The sequence below is a fragment of the Lutra lutra genome, chromosome 4 (genome assembly GCF_902655055.1).
Source record: "Lutra lutra chromosome 4, mLutLut1.2, whole genome shotgun sequence".
NCBI lineage: Eukaryota > Metazoa > Chordata > Mammalia > Carnivora > Mustelidae > Lutra > Lutra lutra.
In genome coordinates, this window is record NC_062281.1 from 190,536,096 (window position 1) to 190,552,454 (window position 16,359).

General features: G+C 40.9%; 1 protein-coding gene across 13 annotated transcripts in view; it reads right to left on the reverse strand.

Moving 5' to 3' along the window:
• Window positions 1-16,359, reverse strand: part of KIF1B (kinesin family member 1B) — a 147,329-nt gene that overhangs the window by 101,846 nt on the left and 29,124 nt on the right. For all 13 annotated transcript variants that reach the window (XM_047723792.1, XM_047723790.1, XM_047723794.1 and 10 more), the window contains exons 3-4: window positions 3,584-3,660; window positions 2,661-2,840 (exon numbers count right to left, since the gene is read on the reverse strand). In XM_047723792.1, the coding sequence (XP_047579748.1) occupies window positions 2,661-2,840; window positions 3,584-3,660 (257 nt within the window). The remainder of the gene's footprint in view (window positions 1-2,660; window positions 2,841-3,583; window positions 3,661-16,359) is intronic.

Sequence of the window (16,359 nt, forward strand, 5' to 3'; positions counted from 1 at the left end):
ATTCTTCACACTATCCTAGAGTAACAGTGAATCTACTACTATTATGTAGCAGTCAAACTACTATTAAACTACATTTTGGGGACGACTGCGTGGCTCAGTCAGTTAAGCATCTGCCTTCAGCTCAGGTCATGATCCCAGAGGCCTGGGATCAAGTCCCACATTGGGTCCTTGCTTAGGGGGAGTCTGCTTCTCCCTCCGCCTGCCACTCCCTCTGCTTCTGTTCACATATGCTTTCTTTCTCTCTGACGAAAACAAAACCAAAAACCCTACACTTTGAACACATTTTATTATGCTATATAAATTTTATTTTATATTGTCAGTTACCATACACATTACAAATCATACATACGTATGTATAAAGAGAGAATGCATACTATTTCAAGGGAGTAAATGAAGGTATTTAAGAATTAATTTTGATAGTACAGAGGTGCCTGGCTGGCTCAGTCAGTGGAACATGCAACTCTTGATCCCAGGGTTGTGAGTTCAAGCCCTACGCTTGGTGTGAAGATTACTTCAAATAAATAAATAAAAGAATAATTCTGTCTGTATAAAATTTTCCCCTTTACCTTTGTCTTAAGATTCCAAGCCCTTTATAAGAGGCTATCCTACCTCACAGTGACATTTCCAACAGAAAACATTAACTTTTCTAGATCAGGAAAATCACAATATTTCACTCTCCCCATCCTTTGAATTTATTCAAAATGTGATATTTTAATGGGAATACTTAATAAATTCTATTAAATTTTCATCTGCTACACATTTAATGTTTAGGCAATCAGTACAGATTTGGAAAATGAACTCTATGTTGGTGATTCTCTAGAAGTCTAAACAGAATTTAAAAATTTATTATAAATGGAAGTTTCTAAATGATAAGCTTGTTTTTAAAAATTAATGCTTTTGCATTAAAATTAAATATTTCAAAATTCTACAAGAGATATATATGTAATTATATAAAAACAGATTAGGGGCACCTGGGTGGCTCAGTCATTAAGTGCCTTCAGCTCGGGTCATGATCCCAGGGTCCTGGGATTGAGCCCTGCATCGGGCTCCCTGTTCAGCAGGAAATATGCTTCTCCCTCTCCCACTCCCCCTGCTTATGTTCCCTCTCTCACTGTTTCTCTCTGTCAAAATAAATGAATAAAATCTTTTTTAAAAAAAGATTAAAGGAGAAGGATGGAGAAACTAAGTGCGATGATGGAGTAAACAGACTGTTTAGTATAATTTGCTATAATCTACAAAAAATTATTTCATTGCTAAAGAAGTATACATAGTAGTAGAAGTAAGGCCTCCAGAACTACCGTGCCTGCATTGGGATTCTAGCTCTACCACTCCCTTGGGCAAGTGATATGACCTTCCTATGCTTCAGTTTCCTCGTCTTTAAAATGAGGGAAATAAAATAAAGGTAACAGGGGCGCCTGGGTGGCTCAGTGGGTTAGGCCGCTGCCTTCGGCTCAGGTCATGATCTCAGGGTCCTGGGATCGAGCCCCACATCGGGCTCTCTGCTCAGCAGGGAACCTGCTTCCTCCTCTCTCTCTACCTGCCTCTCTGCCTGCTTGTGATCTCTGTCAAATAAATAAATAAAATCTTAAAAAAAATAAATAAATAAAGGTAACAACTGCATCTACTTCTTAGGGTCAAACTAGGAGGATGAGCTGAGTGAGTATCTCTGAAACACTTGGACCAGTGTTCGCACATCATGAGTGCTACACAGTATTTTCTCTAATTATTATTATAATTTTTCTACTCCTATATACAAAGGACAATTCCTAATAGATGTTTTAATATTGACATATATTTTTAACAGAAGAAAATACGTTAGTATGTTCAGTTTTTTCTGAAAAATTCTTAGTCTTTACTGATAGTTAAGCATTTCAATTATACAGCTGAATTTAAAATTATAGTCCAATAATCCATTAGAAAAAGTAGCTGTTGCTCTCTTATGTATCTTATTCTCAGAATACAGAGGTTACACTAGGCCTATAGTAAAAAAAAAAAAAAAAAAAAGAACAACAACTTTAAAATTAATTCCAAATATCATCAATAAAAGCAAACCACACTTCTGTCATTAATGAGAGAAGTTCCTTCTAAATTCCTAAGTTTCTATGTCACAACTCCTCTCCATTCCAAACATAAAAGGTCAAAAGACACTGCTCTTAAGAATTCTCAGACTATTCAAGCTCACTGTGATAATATTAAATTAATAAGATAAAAGGAAAATATCTCTCATAAGGCAATTAAAAAACTAAAAAATAATCATATGCTTAAAAGGTGATCTATATTATGGGATTTGGGAAACAATCTGATCAACAACACCGATCAGGTGTCCCAGGATTCAGAACAAAGCCTGACACACGCTACCATTTTTTAAAGAAGCTGGTAGCACTGTTCAAAAGATAAAATACCCAGACAGGGGTATGCAGCACAACTTTTACAAAATGCCAACTTCCCACATTTAAAGACAGACATGTATACATGTCGGTGTTTTCCATTAGACTACTAGATCCTTTGAAGAAAGGAAAAAGTGATTTTTTTTTGTCCCTTGCATATGATAGTCCCTGTATAAATGTTTGCTAAATAAGAGAAAAATATATATTGTTAAAGCAACTGAAAACTAAAAGTAATATTAAACAGAGGTCTTTTGTTGTTTTTTGGTTTTTTACCTGTGGAATGATGCCAGCCTGGCTTTCTTCTTGTTTACCCATCATTGTATAAGATTTCCCAGCACCAGTCTGCCCATAGGCAAAAATACAGACATTATATCCCTCAAAGGCATGTAAGAGCATTTCCTTTCCAATGTCATTGTACACACGGTTTTGAGATGCAAAACAGGGATCTTCAGGCTATAGAGATTAAAAGGAGAAATAAATGGCATTTTATTCGTATTCTTTCCTAGGCTTATTTGATTACTGCTATAATAAATTTAAATGTTTGGAATCTCAACAGTCACCTATTAAAATATAAAATTTTTAAATCCTTTCTACACATAGCTTATTCTTCTCTTATTTCACACACATACACACAAACACAGTCATCCAGCTCAGCCATACATAAAAATATCTGCATGAAATTATCTCAATTAATTACATGTCACTTTCCACAACCTTAAAAGTATCACTCTTCCATCCACAGAAAGGTACAAGAAAATTTTCTTAAATGGAAAATGGTACTAAAAGTTCAAAGGTCAAGTCCACATACAAAAATACTTCCCAGCACTCACTCTAGGTAGTATGGCTATTTCTCAATAAACCTAGCTTTTAGTGACAAATGTCCAACCCCTTTCACAGGTCTTTCTGTTGGTCATCAGGTTCTGTCAGTAGTTTAAAACCTCTCCTACTCCAGCACAAAACAGAAAAAAAAAAATGTAATGAAGAGAAACAAATGCAAGCTGTAGTTCACAAAAAATCCCTAGAAGCCAGCAAGATTTGGGTCCTTTACTAATAAGAAGAGTACTGCAAAGGGCCCCACTCTCTCCATTTTCCTAGGTGTTAGTCATCTCTATACTCTTTCTGGACCTTCAAGCTCTTTCAAAACTGTTCACAACCAGCACTGCTCTATTATTACACTGCACCGTAAGTATACTCACCGAGGTGTGAGACCAGTAGGAGTAGTCGAAACTAAAGGACTTTGGAGCTTCCTTTGGGTTCTTTGGGTTAATAATACCTAGAAAATGAAAATGATTTGGTTTTGTAAGTCACTCAGTTACATGTTATTTAGTTTAACATGATGTTGTTTTAAGTTCAAAACATCCAAATCAGTAAACTCATACCACTGAATCTGAAGAAGGCAATCGAAAAACAAAAATAATCACATTTTTAATAGGCAGGATCTGTACATAAAATTTAGAAGAATCAGACCATCAACATCCACTGGGTGCCACCAGGATTCAGAACACAGCCTGGTACATAGAAGGTGCTCAGTAAATATTTTTTGGCTGAACCATGGTAAATAAGAACCCAAAATTCAGAATTGGGCCACATAATTATTTGCATAAATATTTCAATACATTAGAAATAAAAATCAGGGGCCCCTAAGTGGTTTAGTTGGTTAAGCAACTGCCTTCAGTTCCGGTCATGATCCCAGGGTCCTGAGACTGAGTCCCACATGGGGCTCCCCCTGCTTCTCCTTCTCCCTCTGCCTGCCACTCCTCCTGCTTGTGCCCTCTCTCTCTCTCTGTCAAACAAATAAATAAAATCTTCTAAAAATAAATAAATAAATAAAAATTATAAAATTACTGGATATGGGGCGCCTGGGTGGCTCAGTGGGTTAAGCCACTGCCTTCGGCTCAGGTCATGATCTCAGGGTCCTGGGATCGAGCCCCACATCGGGCTCTCTGCTCAGCAGGGAGCCTGCTTCCTCCTCTCTCTGCCTGCCTCTCTGCCTGCTTGTGATCTCTCTGTCAAATAAATAAAAATAAAATCTTTAAAAAAAAAAAAAAAAGAAAATTACTGGATACAACTACCTGAAATAAATCCTTTTTAAAGATCTTATTATCTACTTTGGAAAAGCATTTGACAATTAAGTATTCATTGGAAAGACAGTCTTATTTCTGAAATCCACATTTGATAATAACATTTTATATGCACACACACACACACACACACGTGTACTGTGTATGTCTACAGTGGAATCACAGACTACAAATCATCTGCCGAATGTTGTAGGCAACAAAATTGGTTTAAGGATTTTATTTATTTATTTATATGAGAGAGCATACCCATGAGTACAAGCAGGGAGGAGGAGCAAAGGGAAAGGGAGCAGGGAGTCTGACTTGGGCTCGATCCCAGGACCCTGGGATCATGACCTGAGCCACCCAGGTGCCCTTAGACAGCAAAATTACTTTTTGACAGAAAAGCAAGAAGCCTTACTGCCCCAACTGAAAGTATTTCAGGTGTGACAAACCCAGGCGCACCATACTTCAGGGACCGTCTGAACCCGAGGCTTAGTCTCCCTTCCTTCCTCACACACGAAAGCCTCAGCGCCTCCAACTGCACATGGAAGAGAATCTTTACGACACGGGGTCATGAAATCTCTTCAAAGACCAGACGTCTCAGCCAATCCACTTCTCTAAGGCACGGCCACATCCCAGGCGATCAGTGAGATCACGATGAAAAAATAACCGTCCAGGGCAGCTGCCGCCCGGGACACAAACAGCAACAGTCGCTACGGCGTTCAGTTCTCCCTCCCGCCGGGCTCCACGGCCGCGCCACACACTTCTGCTCAAACCTCAACTGCTGACAGTGTCAACAGGCTCGCACTGCACACAATCATGTGACGAGGAGACATGGTTCTAGAAAGAACATCTCCCCACACACAAACGGCAACCTAAGCAATGAACCAAAAGGCACCAGGGACGAGATTTACATAATGGCCAACCTCAAGCAGCGCTAGAAGCACAGTAAGCCCTGAGCTCCGGGAACGTCCTGCGGACCAGCCCTCCCGCCACTAAGGCAGACAGAGGTTGTACTACCGTCACTGTACAGAGACACCATCACAAAGAGGTTCAGTAGCGTCAGCAAGGCTACAGAGCTAGCTAGTGGCAACCCAGGATGCGGACTCCGCCGGCTCGGCTCCAGAGCCCCCACTCATAGCCAAGGCACCCATCTACAGGCTTACTCTTTGCCTCTATGTAGCGACTGCCAGGGCAAACACAGTAAGGCATTTTATGCGTATGTATACATATGTGTGCATGTGTGCACATGTCTACGACCACCCCCTAAAATTACATCATAGGCATTGTTTAAAACCTTCTTATCCAGGGGCACCTGGGTGGCTCAGTGGGTTAAAGCCTCTGCCTTCAACTCAGGTCATGATCCCAGGGTCCTGGGATCGAGCCCCACATCGGGCTCTCTGCTCCTCAGGGAGCCTGCTTCCCCTTCTCTCTCTCTCTGCCTGCCTCTCTGCCCACTTGTGATCTCTGTCAAATAAATATGATGAAATCTTAAAAAAAAAAAAAAAAAAAAAAACAACCTCCTTACCCATTGAAAACTAAGAACTAGGAGGATTACAGTTCCTAAAAGATGAAAGACTACCCACAAACTCTACCAAGCAAATGAAACTTAGTGTCACACTATGTGCACCAGATTCAGGCTTCAGTAGCTCAGCGACAGAGACCAGGACAAGACGCTGGACATGACCCCTCAAGTAGTCTTCACTGCTCAAAAACATGGTTAATATAAACACTCTCGAACCTCTAGGAAATTTGCTGTTATAAGACCTTGAAGCCATACTTTACTCCATCTTTTAGCTACTCTGGTACCAATTCTGCCAAGAACAACTTAAGATAGTTTCCAGTTGCCACCTCTTTGTTCCCTTTTCCCTAGGACTAAGCAGCAGAAACACTACACCAGCAAGCAATTTTCTTGATCCACAGGAAATCCTTTTCCCCTTCCTCAAGATTCCCTCCTTCCAGATCTTTGCAGCTTCTGAATCTAAGTCTCCTAATGTACAGATTTGAACCCAAGCTGCCTTCTAAGTGACTGCCTGCATGTAGACAAAACTTTTTATTTTAACATAAATAAGTAAATCAAAATATAATTCTGAAGAGCTACTTTCATAATAGTTATGTCAAACAAGATGAAATTTACCCACAATATTTAAAAGGTTTTAATTCTTATATGAAGGATATTTTACAGAAAACACCTTAGAACAATGTAAAACTCAACTCAATACTGTTGTTACCTGTTTGAGGGGGTAGTGTAAGCCCCGGAAGGCATGCATAATTTTTTTTTTTGAAGATTTTATTTATTTGACAGACAGAGATCACAAGTAGGCAGAGAGGCAGGCAGAGAGAGAGTGGGGGGAAGCAGACTCTCTGCTGATCAGAGAGCCCAATGTGGGGCTCGATCCCATGACCGGAGCCAAAGGCAGAGGCTTTAACCCACTGAGCCACCTAGGCGCCCTGGCATGGATAATTTCTATATGTTAGCTGAAGAGTATTTAATAGGATAGTTTGTTTTATATAATTCTTTACATTTATATATGTCTTGTACTATATTGAATATACGAAATGTTTCCTAATAAAAAAATTCGAAACTTTCCAACTCTGCAAACGAAAGCACTGTTATAAAAATAAAATATCAGCAACAGCCCTTCACCTCATCAGAAGCCCATGATCTCTACCATTACTTCCAAGGACAACGAACTAATGTTTTCTAATGTGCAAAGTTTTCTCTTTCTGAATTAATAACAGTTGAGATCTAACTTACTTCCTTTAACCTAACTAAGAAACAGGATGTTTCCAACTATGACTAAAACGCGGCAGGGGGAGAGGTGGGGGGGACACAGTACATGTAATGGGAAGGAAATGGGATTTAGATCAAAGGATCATTCAGAATATGTTATTATTCTAAACAGATGATGAACACTTAGTAAATATATTCAAAATTTTTTTGTCATCTGGGGTACCACTGCACTGAGTCCTCCCTAAAACTGAGATAATACCTAGCTCACAGGATTAAATGAGTAAAGCACTACACAATGCTAATTTTCAAAAACAGGTATTTTTTGTTTTTGACTTTCTCAGTGTTTTGGTGGATATGTTAACCCTATTCCATGGTCCTTAAACCAAAGTGAGGAAAGTTCATTCACTAACTGGTAAAATAAGAATTCTATTTCTTGGGGCACCTGGGTGGCCGAGTGGGTTAAAGCCTCTGCCTTCGGTTCAGGTCATGATCCCAGGGATCTGGGATCGAGCCCCGCATCCCGCATCGGGCTCTCTGCTCCGCGGGGAGCCTGCTTCCTCCTCCCTCTCCCTGCCTGCCTTTCTGCCTGCTTGTGATCTCTGTCTGTCAAATAAATAAATAAAATCTTAAAAAAAAAAAAAAAGAATTCTATTTCTTGGCAAGAATCAAAGTACTGCACTGAGGTCCTACAGCTGTGTCACCGAATCTCTGGTGTCCTACCACATTATAAATCCCTTCAGTATATGGAGCACATCTTGGGGACCCCTCTACAATGCCCTGCACCAAACAGGCACTCAGGTGCATGTCCTTCTTTTGTCATGTAGAATTCTAATATCATTAAATCCTATACCATTTACAGGAGCATAGAAAGAAAAATGAAAACACTGCATACCTATGCAATATACACATAAAATATCAGTTCATTTCATCAACTTTCAGAGAAAGAATATAGAGAGAATTGTATTACCATAAGATGTGGCAATATTTAATATGATGGTTCTCTGTATCACAGTCAACTGAACAAAGAAAGCATTAAGAACAAAATAACAGTAATTAATGAATATCTTCAACATATAAACTATTTTCATAACATAAAAGCTGTTACAAATGCATCATGCCTCCCAGGGCCATGTGTCATCAGTATGCAAGCTTTGTTCAGGATAAATCACCACTTTTTCTGCAACGAATGGACTCCAGGCATATTTTGAGGATTGGAGTCAGAACATAACTCTGTTTTAAATGCTCTACCCCTCATATTGCTTTATTTCCTATAAAATCACCCTTCATGCCACTTTTTAAGGCTCCTTTTAACCATCTTCCAGACCTAAGGCCTCCCCACTCCTAGTGAGACTCCTCTGGACACACAGTATACTCCAGACCTAGACCCATCTCCGCAAGCAACTTTTAATAGATGACCTTAAGAGTCATCTCTGACTTTCTTCTCTCACACCCCACATCTGACTTATCCTGTCAACTCTACTTTCTTTTTTTTTTTTTTTAAGATTTTATTTATTTATTTGACAGAGAGAAATCACAAGTAGGCAGAGAGGCAGGCAGAGAGAGAGGAGGAAGCAGGCTCCCTGCTGAGCAGAAAGCCCGATGTGGGGCTCGAACCCAGGACCTGGGATCATGACCTGAGCCGAAGGCAGCGGCTTAACCCACTGAGCCACCCAGGCGCCCCTCAACTCTACTTTCAAAATGAATCTAGAATCCCATGACTTCACCACCACCACCATTACCGCCCTGGTCCAAGCCTCCACCTCTCTCACCTGCAAGATGGCACTGCAAACCACAGTCCTCTTCGCACAATAACCCAAATCGTATCCACATCATGCCTCCAGTGAACATTCCAACAGGTTCCCAACATACACTGAAGACAACTCTATTCCCTCTCTGACCTCCTACCCAGTTACCGGAGTGATTCACCCCTTACTCCAGCCCCACTGCCCTTCTCACTGCAGATATATACTCTCATTTCGGAGCCTTTGCACTCTGGCCCTACCAGGAATGCTCCTGTCCCGGCCTTACCTCCCTAGCCTCACACAGGTCTCTGTTCAAACATCACTAGAGGGAGCAGATGGTCCTGTTCTGACCATCTTACTTAAACAGTATGCCTTCACTCTCCATCTGGTTACCCTGCTTTGTCTGCACTGCACTCCGGACCACCTGACTTATTCTGTGAGTCACTGGAATATAGTTCCATGATATGAGAACTTCTGTTTCATCTATTGCTATATCCCAGCTCCAAGGAGAGCACCTGCCACATGGTAGGTGCATACCAACACATACCCAAAGAACCAATGACTATATTAGTTTTCTCTTTCCTTACAGATTGTTACTTCTTTGTAGCTGGAAACCATGACTCCTCTTTCTGCAGCACTCACAGTGTTGACTTCATAAGTAGGTGATGCTGATTTGTGGACTGGTACTTAGATCTCCCAGCACAACCTGCCTCTTGAGTCTTTTCTCCCTGAGCAGCCAACTTACTCAACTTCTGGCCACGACAGTTCATCTCTGGGACAGGAGGAGTCTAAATTTCTATTTCAGTGGTAGAAATACAACTTCTAGGAAACAGCAGTAATGGGTAAACAGGGGACATAAGGAAAGATGACCAGGTTTTAAATCGGAAGATGTTCTGATGGGGGTCACCAGAAAAGATAAGGACAAAGGAAAATATAATGGGAGGTAGAAGAGTGGGATAGCTCTTGGAAATCTCTCTTTTTCCCCAGGTATTTAGAACTATCTCTTACTGTATACATTTCATAGGAAATATGGAATCTCAGATCAGACACACCTACCACTTTACCACTCAAATTTATTGCTGTGAAGTGTTCTCCAGTATTCTAGATATAACAAGCTTGACCTGCATAAGGATTCCTTTTTTTTTTTTTTAAAGAACAAGTCCATCTTCCTGATCTTTCTGCCTGTCTTCCAGCGGTCCCTGACCCTCTGTCTTCTGTATCTTTACTCATTGTGCTTTACTCACTGTATCTTTACTCATTCTGTATCTTTACTCATTGTGCTCAGTTTTCCAAGCCTCCCAAGTTGGAAATAAAGCTAGTTTCCATGCTAGCATTCATCTTTCTCAAAAGAAGCATTCCTGGGGCACCTGGGTGGCTCAGTCAGTTAAGCATCCAACTCCTGATTTTGGTTCAGGTCATGATTTTATCATCATGAGATCAAGCCCCACGGTGGGCTCCACTGTGGGCATGGAGTCTGCTTAAGATTCTCTCCACCTCTGCTCCCTCCATCCCCTGCAAAAAAGCAGCAGCAGCACTACTGCAAAAGATCCCAAGATCCTATTTTAAGAAAGGAAAAGTTAAACAGCACTTTCATTCATTGGGCACATTTATTAAGCACAAACTATGTGCCAGCAATGTGCTGGGGAATACAATGGCAAGCAAACAAGTTATTTTTGCCCTTCTAGAGCTAACAGCCAATGGAGGAGGCAGACATATAATCACACAAAATAAGTAAACACTTTCAAATTGTGATAAGAGCCATGCTAGATAAGCATGGAGTTCTAGAAGAACACAGAAACAGGTATGTATAAAAAGAAACTTTGAAGAGAGATGATTTCGGAGTCAATAAACTCTGATTTGATAAAACATAAAAGGCTGGCTGAGGATAAATAGAAGACAGCTAGGGAAAGTGGAGATAACCACAGCTAACACTTATTAAATGCCTACTATGTTCCAAGCACGCGTTAAAGCATTACATGTATTCGCTCACTTAGTCCTTATAATAACGTTATGAGGTGGGTACTATTATCACCTCCATTTTACATTTGAGGCACCACAGAAGAACGCACCTGCCCAAGGCGAGAGGCTGGACTAAAGTTTGGAACATGGGGCTCCAAGGCTCCAAACCACTAGGCAGTGTGCATCCCAAGCCAGGAAGGGAGCCCTGGGGCAAAAAGACACATGTGGCATCCAGATACTGGTCTGGCAGGTGTGCCTCAAGTACAAGGAAAAACAAAGTGCTTAGAAAATCATTTAAAATCTCAGAGTCAAATCACCGACAGACCTTAAAGAGTTAGAGAACCCTTGGGCAATGAGAAGCCACTGGAATGACTTGATTCTATTTATAGACTACAGTATGGAGAGTGGATTGGAAGAAGGCTTGAGTGGAAGTATAGAGACCAATTACATAGAACACAGCAACCACTGCAGAATGTTTGGGAAATTTTGCTTGCCATTTATAGAATGACTCCCATGACAACTGGATTTGGCATCAGAAATCCATGAGTTCCACTATGTAGCATTCCTGGGGGCAGGGAGAGAGAAAGGCCCATTCCTATACAAAAACATTGTGTCTCTTGATCCATAACTGAATTTTGTCTTACAGTGTGACTCAATATTCAATGACCAAAATACAAGTTGACCTAGAAATAGAAAATACTTTTAGAAGACATTTTCAAGGACTTTAGCAATGAAGGAAATAGAATACTACAGAGGCTTTAATCTAACCCCTCCGCTTAAGTATCCACTATTACCTTAGCATCCATCTATAACTTGAGCATATAACAAGCCTCAATTTTCTTACCTGCAAAATAGGTACAATAATATTACCACCTAATTTTATAGAACTGTTATGGGAATTAATGACTAGTCCACGTCAAGAATTCTAACACAAAGCAAATGTTCAAAATATTCTTTTATTTAACAAATATCTAATGGGGCGCCCGTGTGGCTCAGTCCTTGGGTGTCTGCCTTCAGCTCAGGTCATAATCCCACGGTCCTGGGATAGAGCCCCACATCGGGCTCCCTGCTCTGTGGGAAGCCTGTTTCTCCCTCTACCACTCCCCTTGCTGTGTCTGTCTCTTGTTAAATAATAAATACAATCTTTAACGGCAACAACAAAAAAATTATTTGAGTGTCTACCATTGCCCCAGACCTGAAGTATCTAGTGAAAAACAGTCTCTTATCTTCAAGGAGATTACGTTCTCATCTGGAAGTCAGATAATTAACTAATACAGATAGTATCGCCTAGAGAAGAGAGATAAAGGAGAGTTAGGAGATATAAGATGACAGTGGAGGTGGCAGGGGTAGCTTTCGTTTATTTATTTATTTATTTAAGGTTTTATTTATTTATTTGTCAGAGAGGGAGAGGGAGAGAGAGCGAGCACAGGTAGACAGAATGGCAGGAAGAGGAAGAGGGAGAAGCAGGCTCCCTGCCGAGCAAGGAGCCGATGTGGGACTAGATCCCAGGACACCGGGATCATGACCTGAGCCGAAGGCAGCCACTTAACCAACTGAGCCACCCAGGCGTCCCTCATTTATTTTTTTTTAAAGATTTTATGTATTTATTTGACAGAGACAGTGAGAGAGGGAACATAAGCAGGGGGAGTGGGAGAGGGAAAAGCAGGCCTCCCACCAAGCAGGGAGCCAGACATGGGGCTCGATCCCAGAGCTCGATCCTGGGATCACAACCTGAGCCAAAGGCCGACATTTAACGACTGAGCCACTCAGGCTTTTGAAAGTAAGCAGACTGCCACCTCGAGGGCTCCTGGGTAGTGCAGTAGGTTAAGCATCTGACTCGGTTTTCGCTCTGGTCATGTGCCCAGGGTTGTGAGATCAGATGCGGTCTCGCTTAGAAACCCACACTCAGTGTGGAGTTGGCTTCGGATTCTCTCTCTCTACGCACCTCGACCTCTTCCCCACCTGAAATAAATAAATAAATCTTTTCCTTTTTCTTTTTTTTTTAAGGTGGGCTTACTGTTAACTCTGAGAAGGTAATTCAAGCACAGACCTTAGTAATATTTAAAGAAAAGCAAGACCACAACTATAGAAAGAGAAAAAAATAATAATGAGGAGATGTAGGACCCCTGGGTGGCTCAGCCAGGTTAAGCATCTGCCTTTGGCTCAGGTCATGATCCCGGAATCCCGGGATCGAATCCCACATCAGGCTGCCTGCTTCTCCCTCTGCCCCTCACCCTGCTCTAATAAATAAATAAAATCTTTAAAAAAAAAATGATGAGCTGTCAATCAGCTAATTAATCAGAGACCAAATTCTGTGGGGCCCTGCGCCCAAGGTGAGGGTTTTTTAATTTATTCTAGTGACACTAGTCACAGAGGATTTGAAGCACCGAGGTGACAATAATCTGATTTACCTTTCCAAAGAGGACTCTGCTGCTGTATAAGAAGAGAGGCAGAAGCAGAAAGACAGAAGCTACTGAGCACTGACTCAGGCTAGAGCAGAAATGGTATAAAAGCAACTGGAGTCAGGACATACTATGAAAGAAGAGGGGATTGGCCTTACTGATGGACTGTCCTATAATAGAGATAGACGACCAGAGTGACTCCAGTATTTGGTCTGAGAAACTAAAAAGAATGGGTGAGAATAAAGGAAGGGCCACTTTAGGTGCCCAGGAAGGAGAAAACAACAGTTCTACTGAGGACATGTTAAGTTTAAGATACTTCTTAGGCTTTCAAGTAGTGTTAGGTTAGCAGCTGGTGGACAATTCTAGAGATCTACAAAGAGGTCAGTCCAGGCTGGAGAAATTAATCTGGGAGTCATTGCCACTTAAAGTCATGACCCTTTAAGCCTTGAGCCTGAATGAAATAACCTAGGGGATCTGTCTTCTCTGGAGACAGAGGAGAGATGGAAGAAAAGAGGCAAAATCCTGGTGCATTTTTATCCTAGGAGGTGAGGACCAACGGAGTGAGAATGGCCTGTGAGGGAGGAAGGCAATCGGGAGAGCGCAGGGACTGGACAGCCAAGAGAGGAGACAGAAATGTTTCACGGAGGAAATCAAGCTTTGCTACATATTATTATGACAATGCTGATTAACATAAGCTTCTCTGGCCCCCTGGAGGAATGAGCCTTTGTTCTAGGGATCTCCTGACTTCCGGGCAAACAACTCCGTTCACCCTCACCTCCGTGCCTTGGCGCCCATCACCATTCAGATCTCATCTAGCTTCAAAGCTGTTTTCTTAAGTCCCCTTCACAAATCAGAAAGGCAGCTTCAGCACTGAAAGTCTGACCAGACTTTTTCCCCAGTCCACAGGGAAGAGAATCTTGGTTTCTCTCTTCCTATGCCCTACACGTCTTTCCCCCCTTGTCTTAAAGGTTTTATTCCTCGTGCTGTAGCTGACACTCATTACCTTCAGAGAGCGGAAGAACAGTGAGGAACAGGACAGCCGCTTTCACGTGAGGGCTTACCTGAAGACCCTTATCCAAGGTAAATGGAAATGCCTTGAAAATGATTATCACAAAATGTTCCACAGCTGTTAGTTTACTGATGAACCATAAGACCATCTTCTCTTTCTTAGAGACCCTTCTAGTCAAAATTGGCCTTACAAAGTCTGTTAAGCACCCCAATTTTACCACCTTTTTTCTTTGCCTTCTTCCCAACTTTGTTACTTCAGCATAAAGATGCAGAAATAATGTTTTAATTACTAAGCCCCAGAAAACAAGGCAGTCAAAACAAGATTTGTACTTAAAAACCTTTTTATTCTCCAGAATGAATTTGTTTATCTAATTTCTCAAAGTCTCTATGTAGCAATTATACTGCTGTTGGCAAACTATGAAAGATTTTGCCCACAACTACAATTAACTTATCATTGTGCAACACTGTAACTTTATATTAACTTTTCTAACAGCAATGTTTGCGGCTTGTTAAAAATCCCAGTGACAGCTTCAATACGAACTTCCTCTTCCAAAAGCTTCTATACCCAATTTTTTTAATTGCACACACTAAAGCCATTCTGTACACCTATTCCAAAACCATAAAACCAAAACCCATAAGCAGTTCCTTCCCCTACTCAGAATAACATATTTCTAGAAACATATGAAAATGATATAAAAGCATATTGCCATGAAGTATAACCGAGCAAAAGAACTATAACCATAAAGTTTCTTCATCATTTAAAATAACAAACTTACATTCCAAATCCTATAAACAATATAAATGTACTATATGTGTTCACTATATCCTCAATCCCAAAGTATTAAAAATAAATATACACAGTGGGGGAAAAAAAAAAAACCCTACTAACTCTATAACGCCACAATGCATCAACTGGGTATAAAATTAATATGCTAGCTATAACACACATTTTGTTTTAAAGATTTCATTTTCTTTAGTAATCTCTACACCCGACATGGGGCTCAAACTTACAACCCTAAGATTAAGAGTCATATACTCTACCAACTGAGCCAGTCAGGTGCCCCAAGCTATAATAAACACTGAACAAACCCCCAGTTAATAACTATTCCTAAGCAAATGTTGAGTGACTGGGAAGGGAGATGCTCTGGAAGGCCTAGCTCTCCCCTCAGTCCAGTGGCACAAAGATGGTGGAACTAGTAATAATGCCCTCGTTATTCATAATTACCCTGCATCAAGAAGCGTCATCAAAATAAATTTCAACCTAACAGTTAAGTTCAAATTACACACAGAGAGTACATCTGCACAGAAGAGTAAAACTTACTATTTTGAGAGGCAAGACATACTGGACAGGTATTAAGAGAGAGGTTCCGGAGTCAGCCAGCACAAGTTCATTTTCTAGTTCTCCTAAACCTGTGACCCTAGACAAGTCATCTGTGAAATGGGGAGAATAGGAGTATCTGCCCTAGGATTATTATGAGGACTAAGTGAGTTAAAATCTGCAAGTGCCTGACTGTGGCTGGCAGAGCTTGAGTGTTTATTACTGTTTTTGTTGTTGTTAATTACTAATCATGGTTTGGTTTTCCCCCCACTAACAGGCATTTAAAAAGCTGCTTTTGTTTCTTCCTTCATCCATTCTGCCCCCTCAAGTTTATTCAGAGTTACAAAATGAACTCTTGGTATCAGAGCAGAACAAAGTCACAAGGAAACAGTAAATGTGACAGTCAGTCATTCACACAGAGCTTCTGCTAATTCTGGCCACACAGTTTTTTATTCTGCCAAAGCAAAAAGGCTCCCCAGACATTCCCCTACCTTTCCTGGCCTTATCCCTCAATCCTTCAGATGTCTCTCCTAGATGCTTTCATGAGTCACCACACTGCTGTGATTCTTTGTCTCTAAGGCTCTGAGAGCCTAGGGGCCTCCCAGCTTATGTCTGCTGAATAACAAAAATCTAATTTCTTATAGATGCTCTCAAAAACCTGATTTCATATTTCTTATTCTCACCATCTGTAGGTACAGAGCATTCATCCCTAAGCAATGCAACTAAGAACTGTTTTTAGCACACTAGAA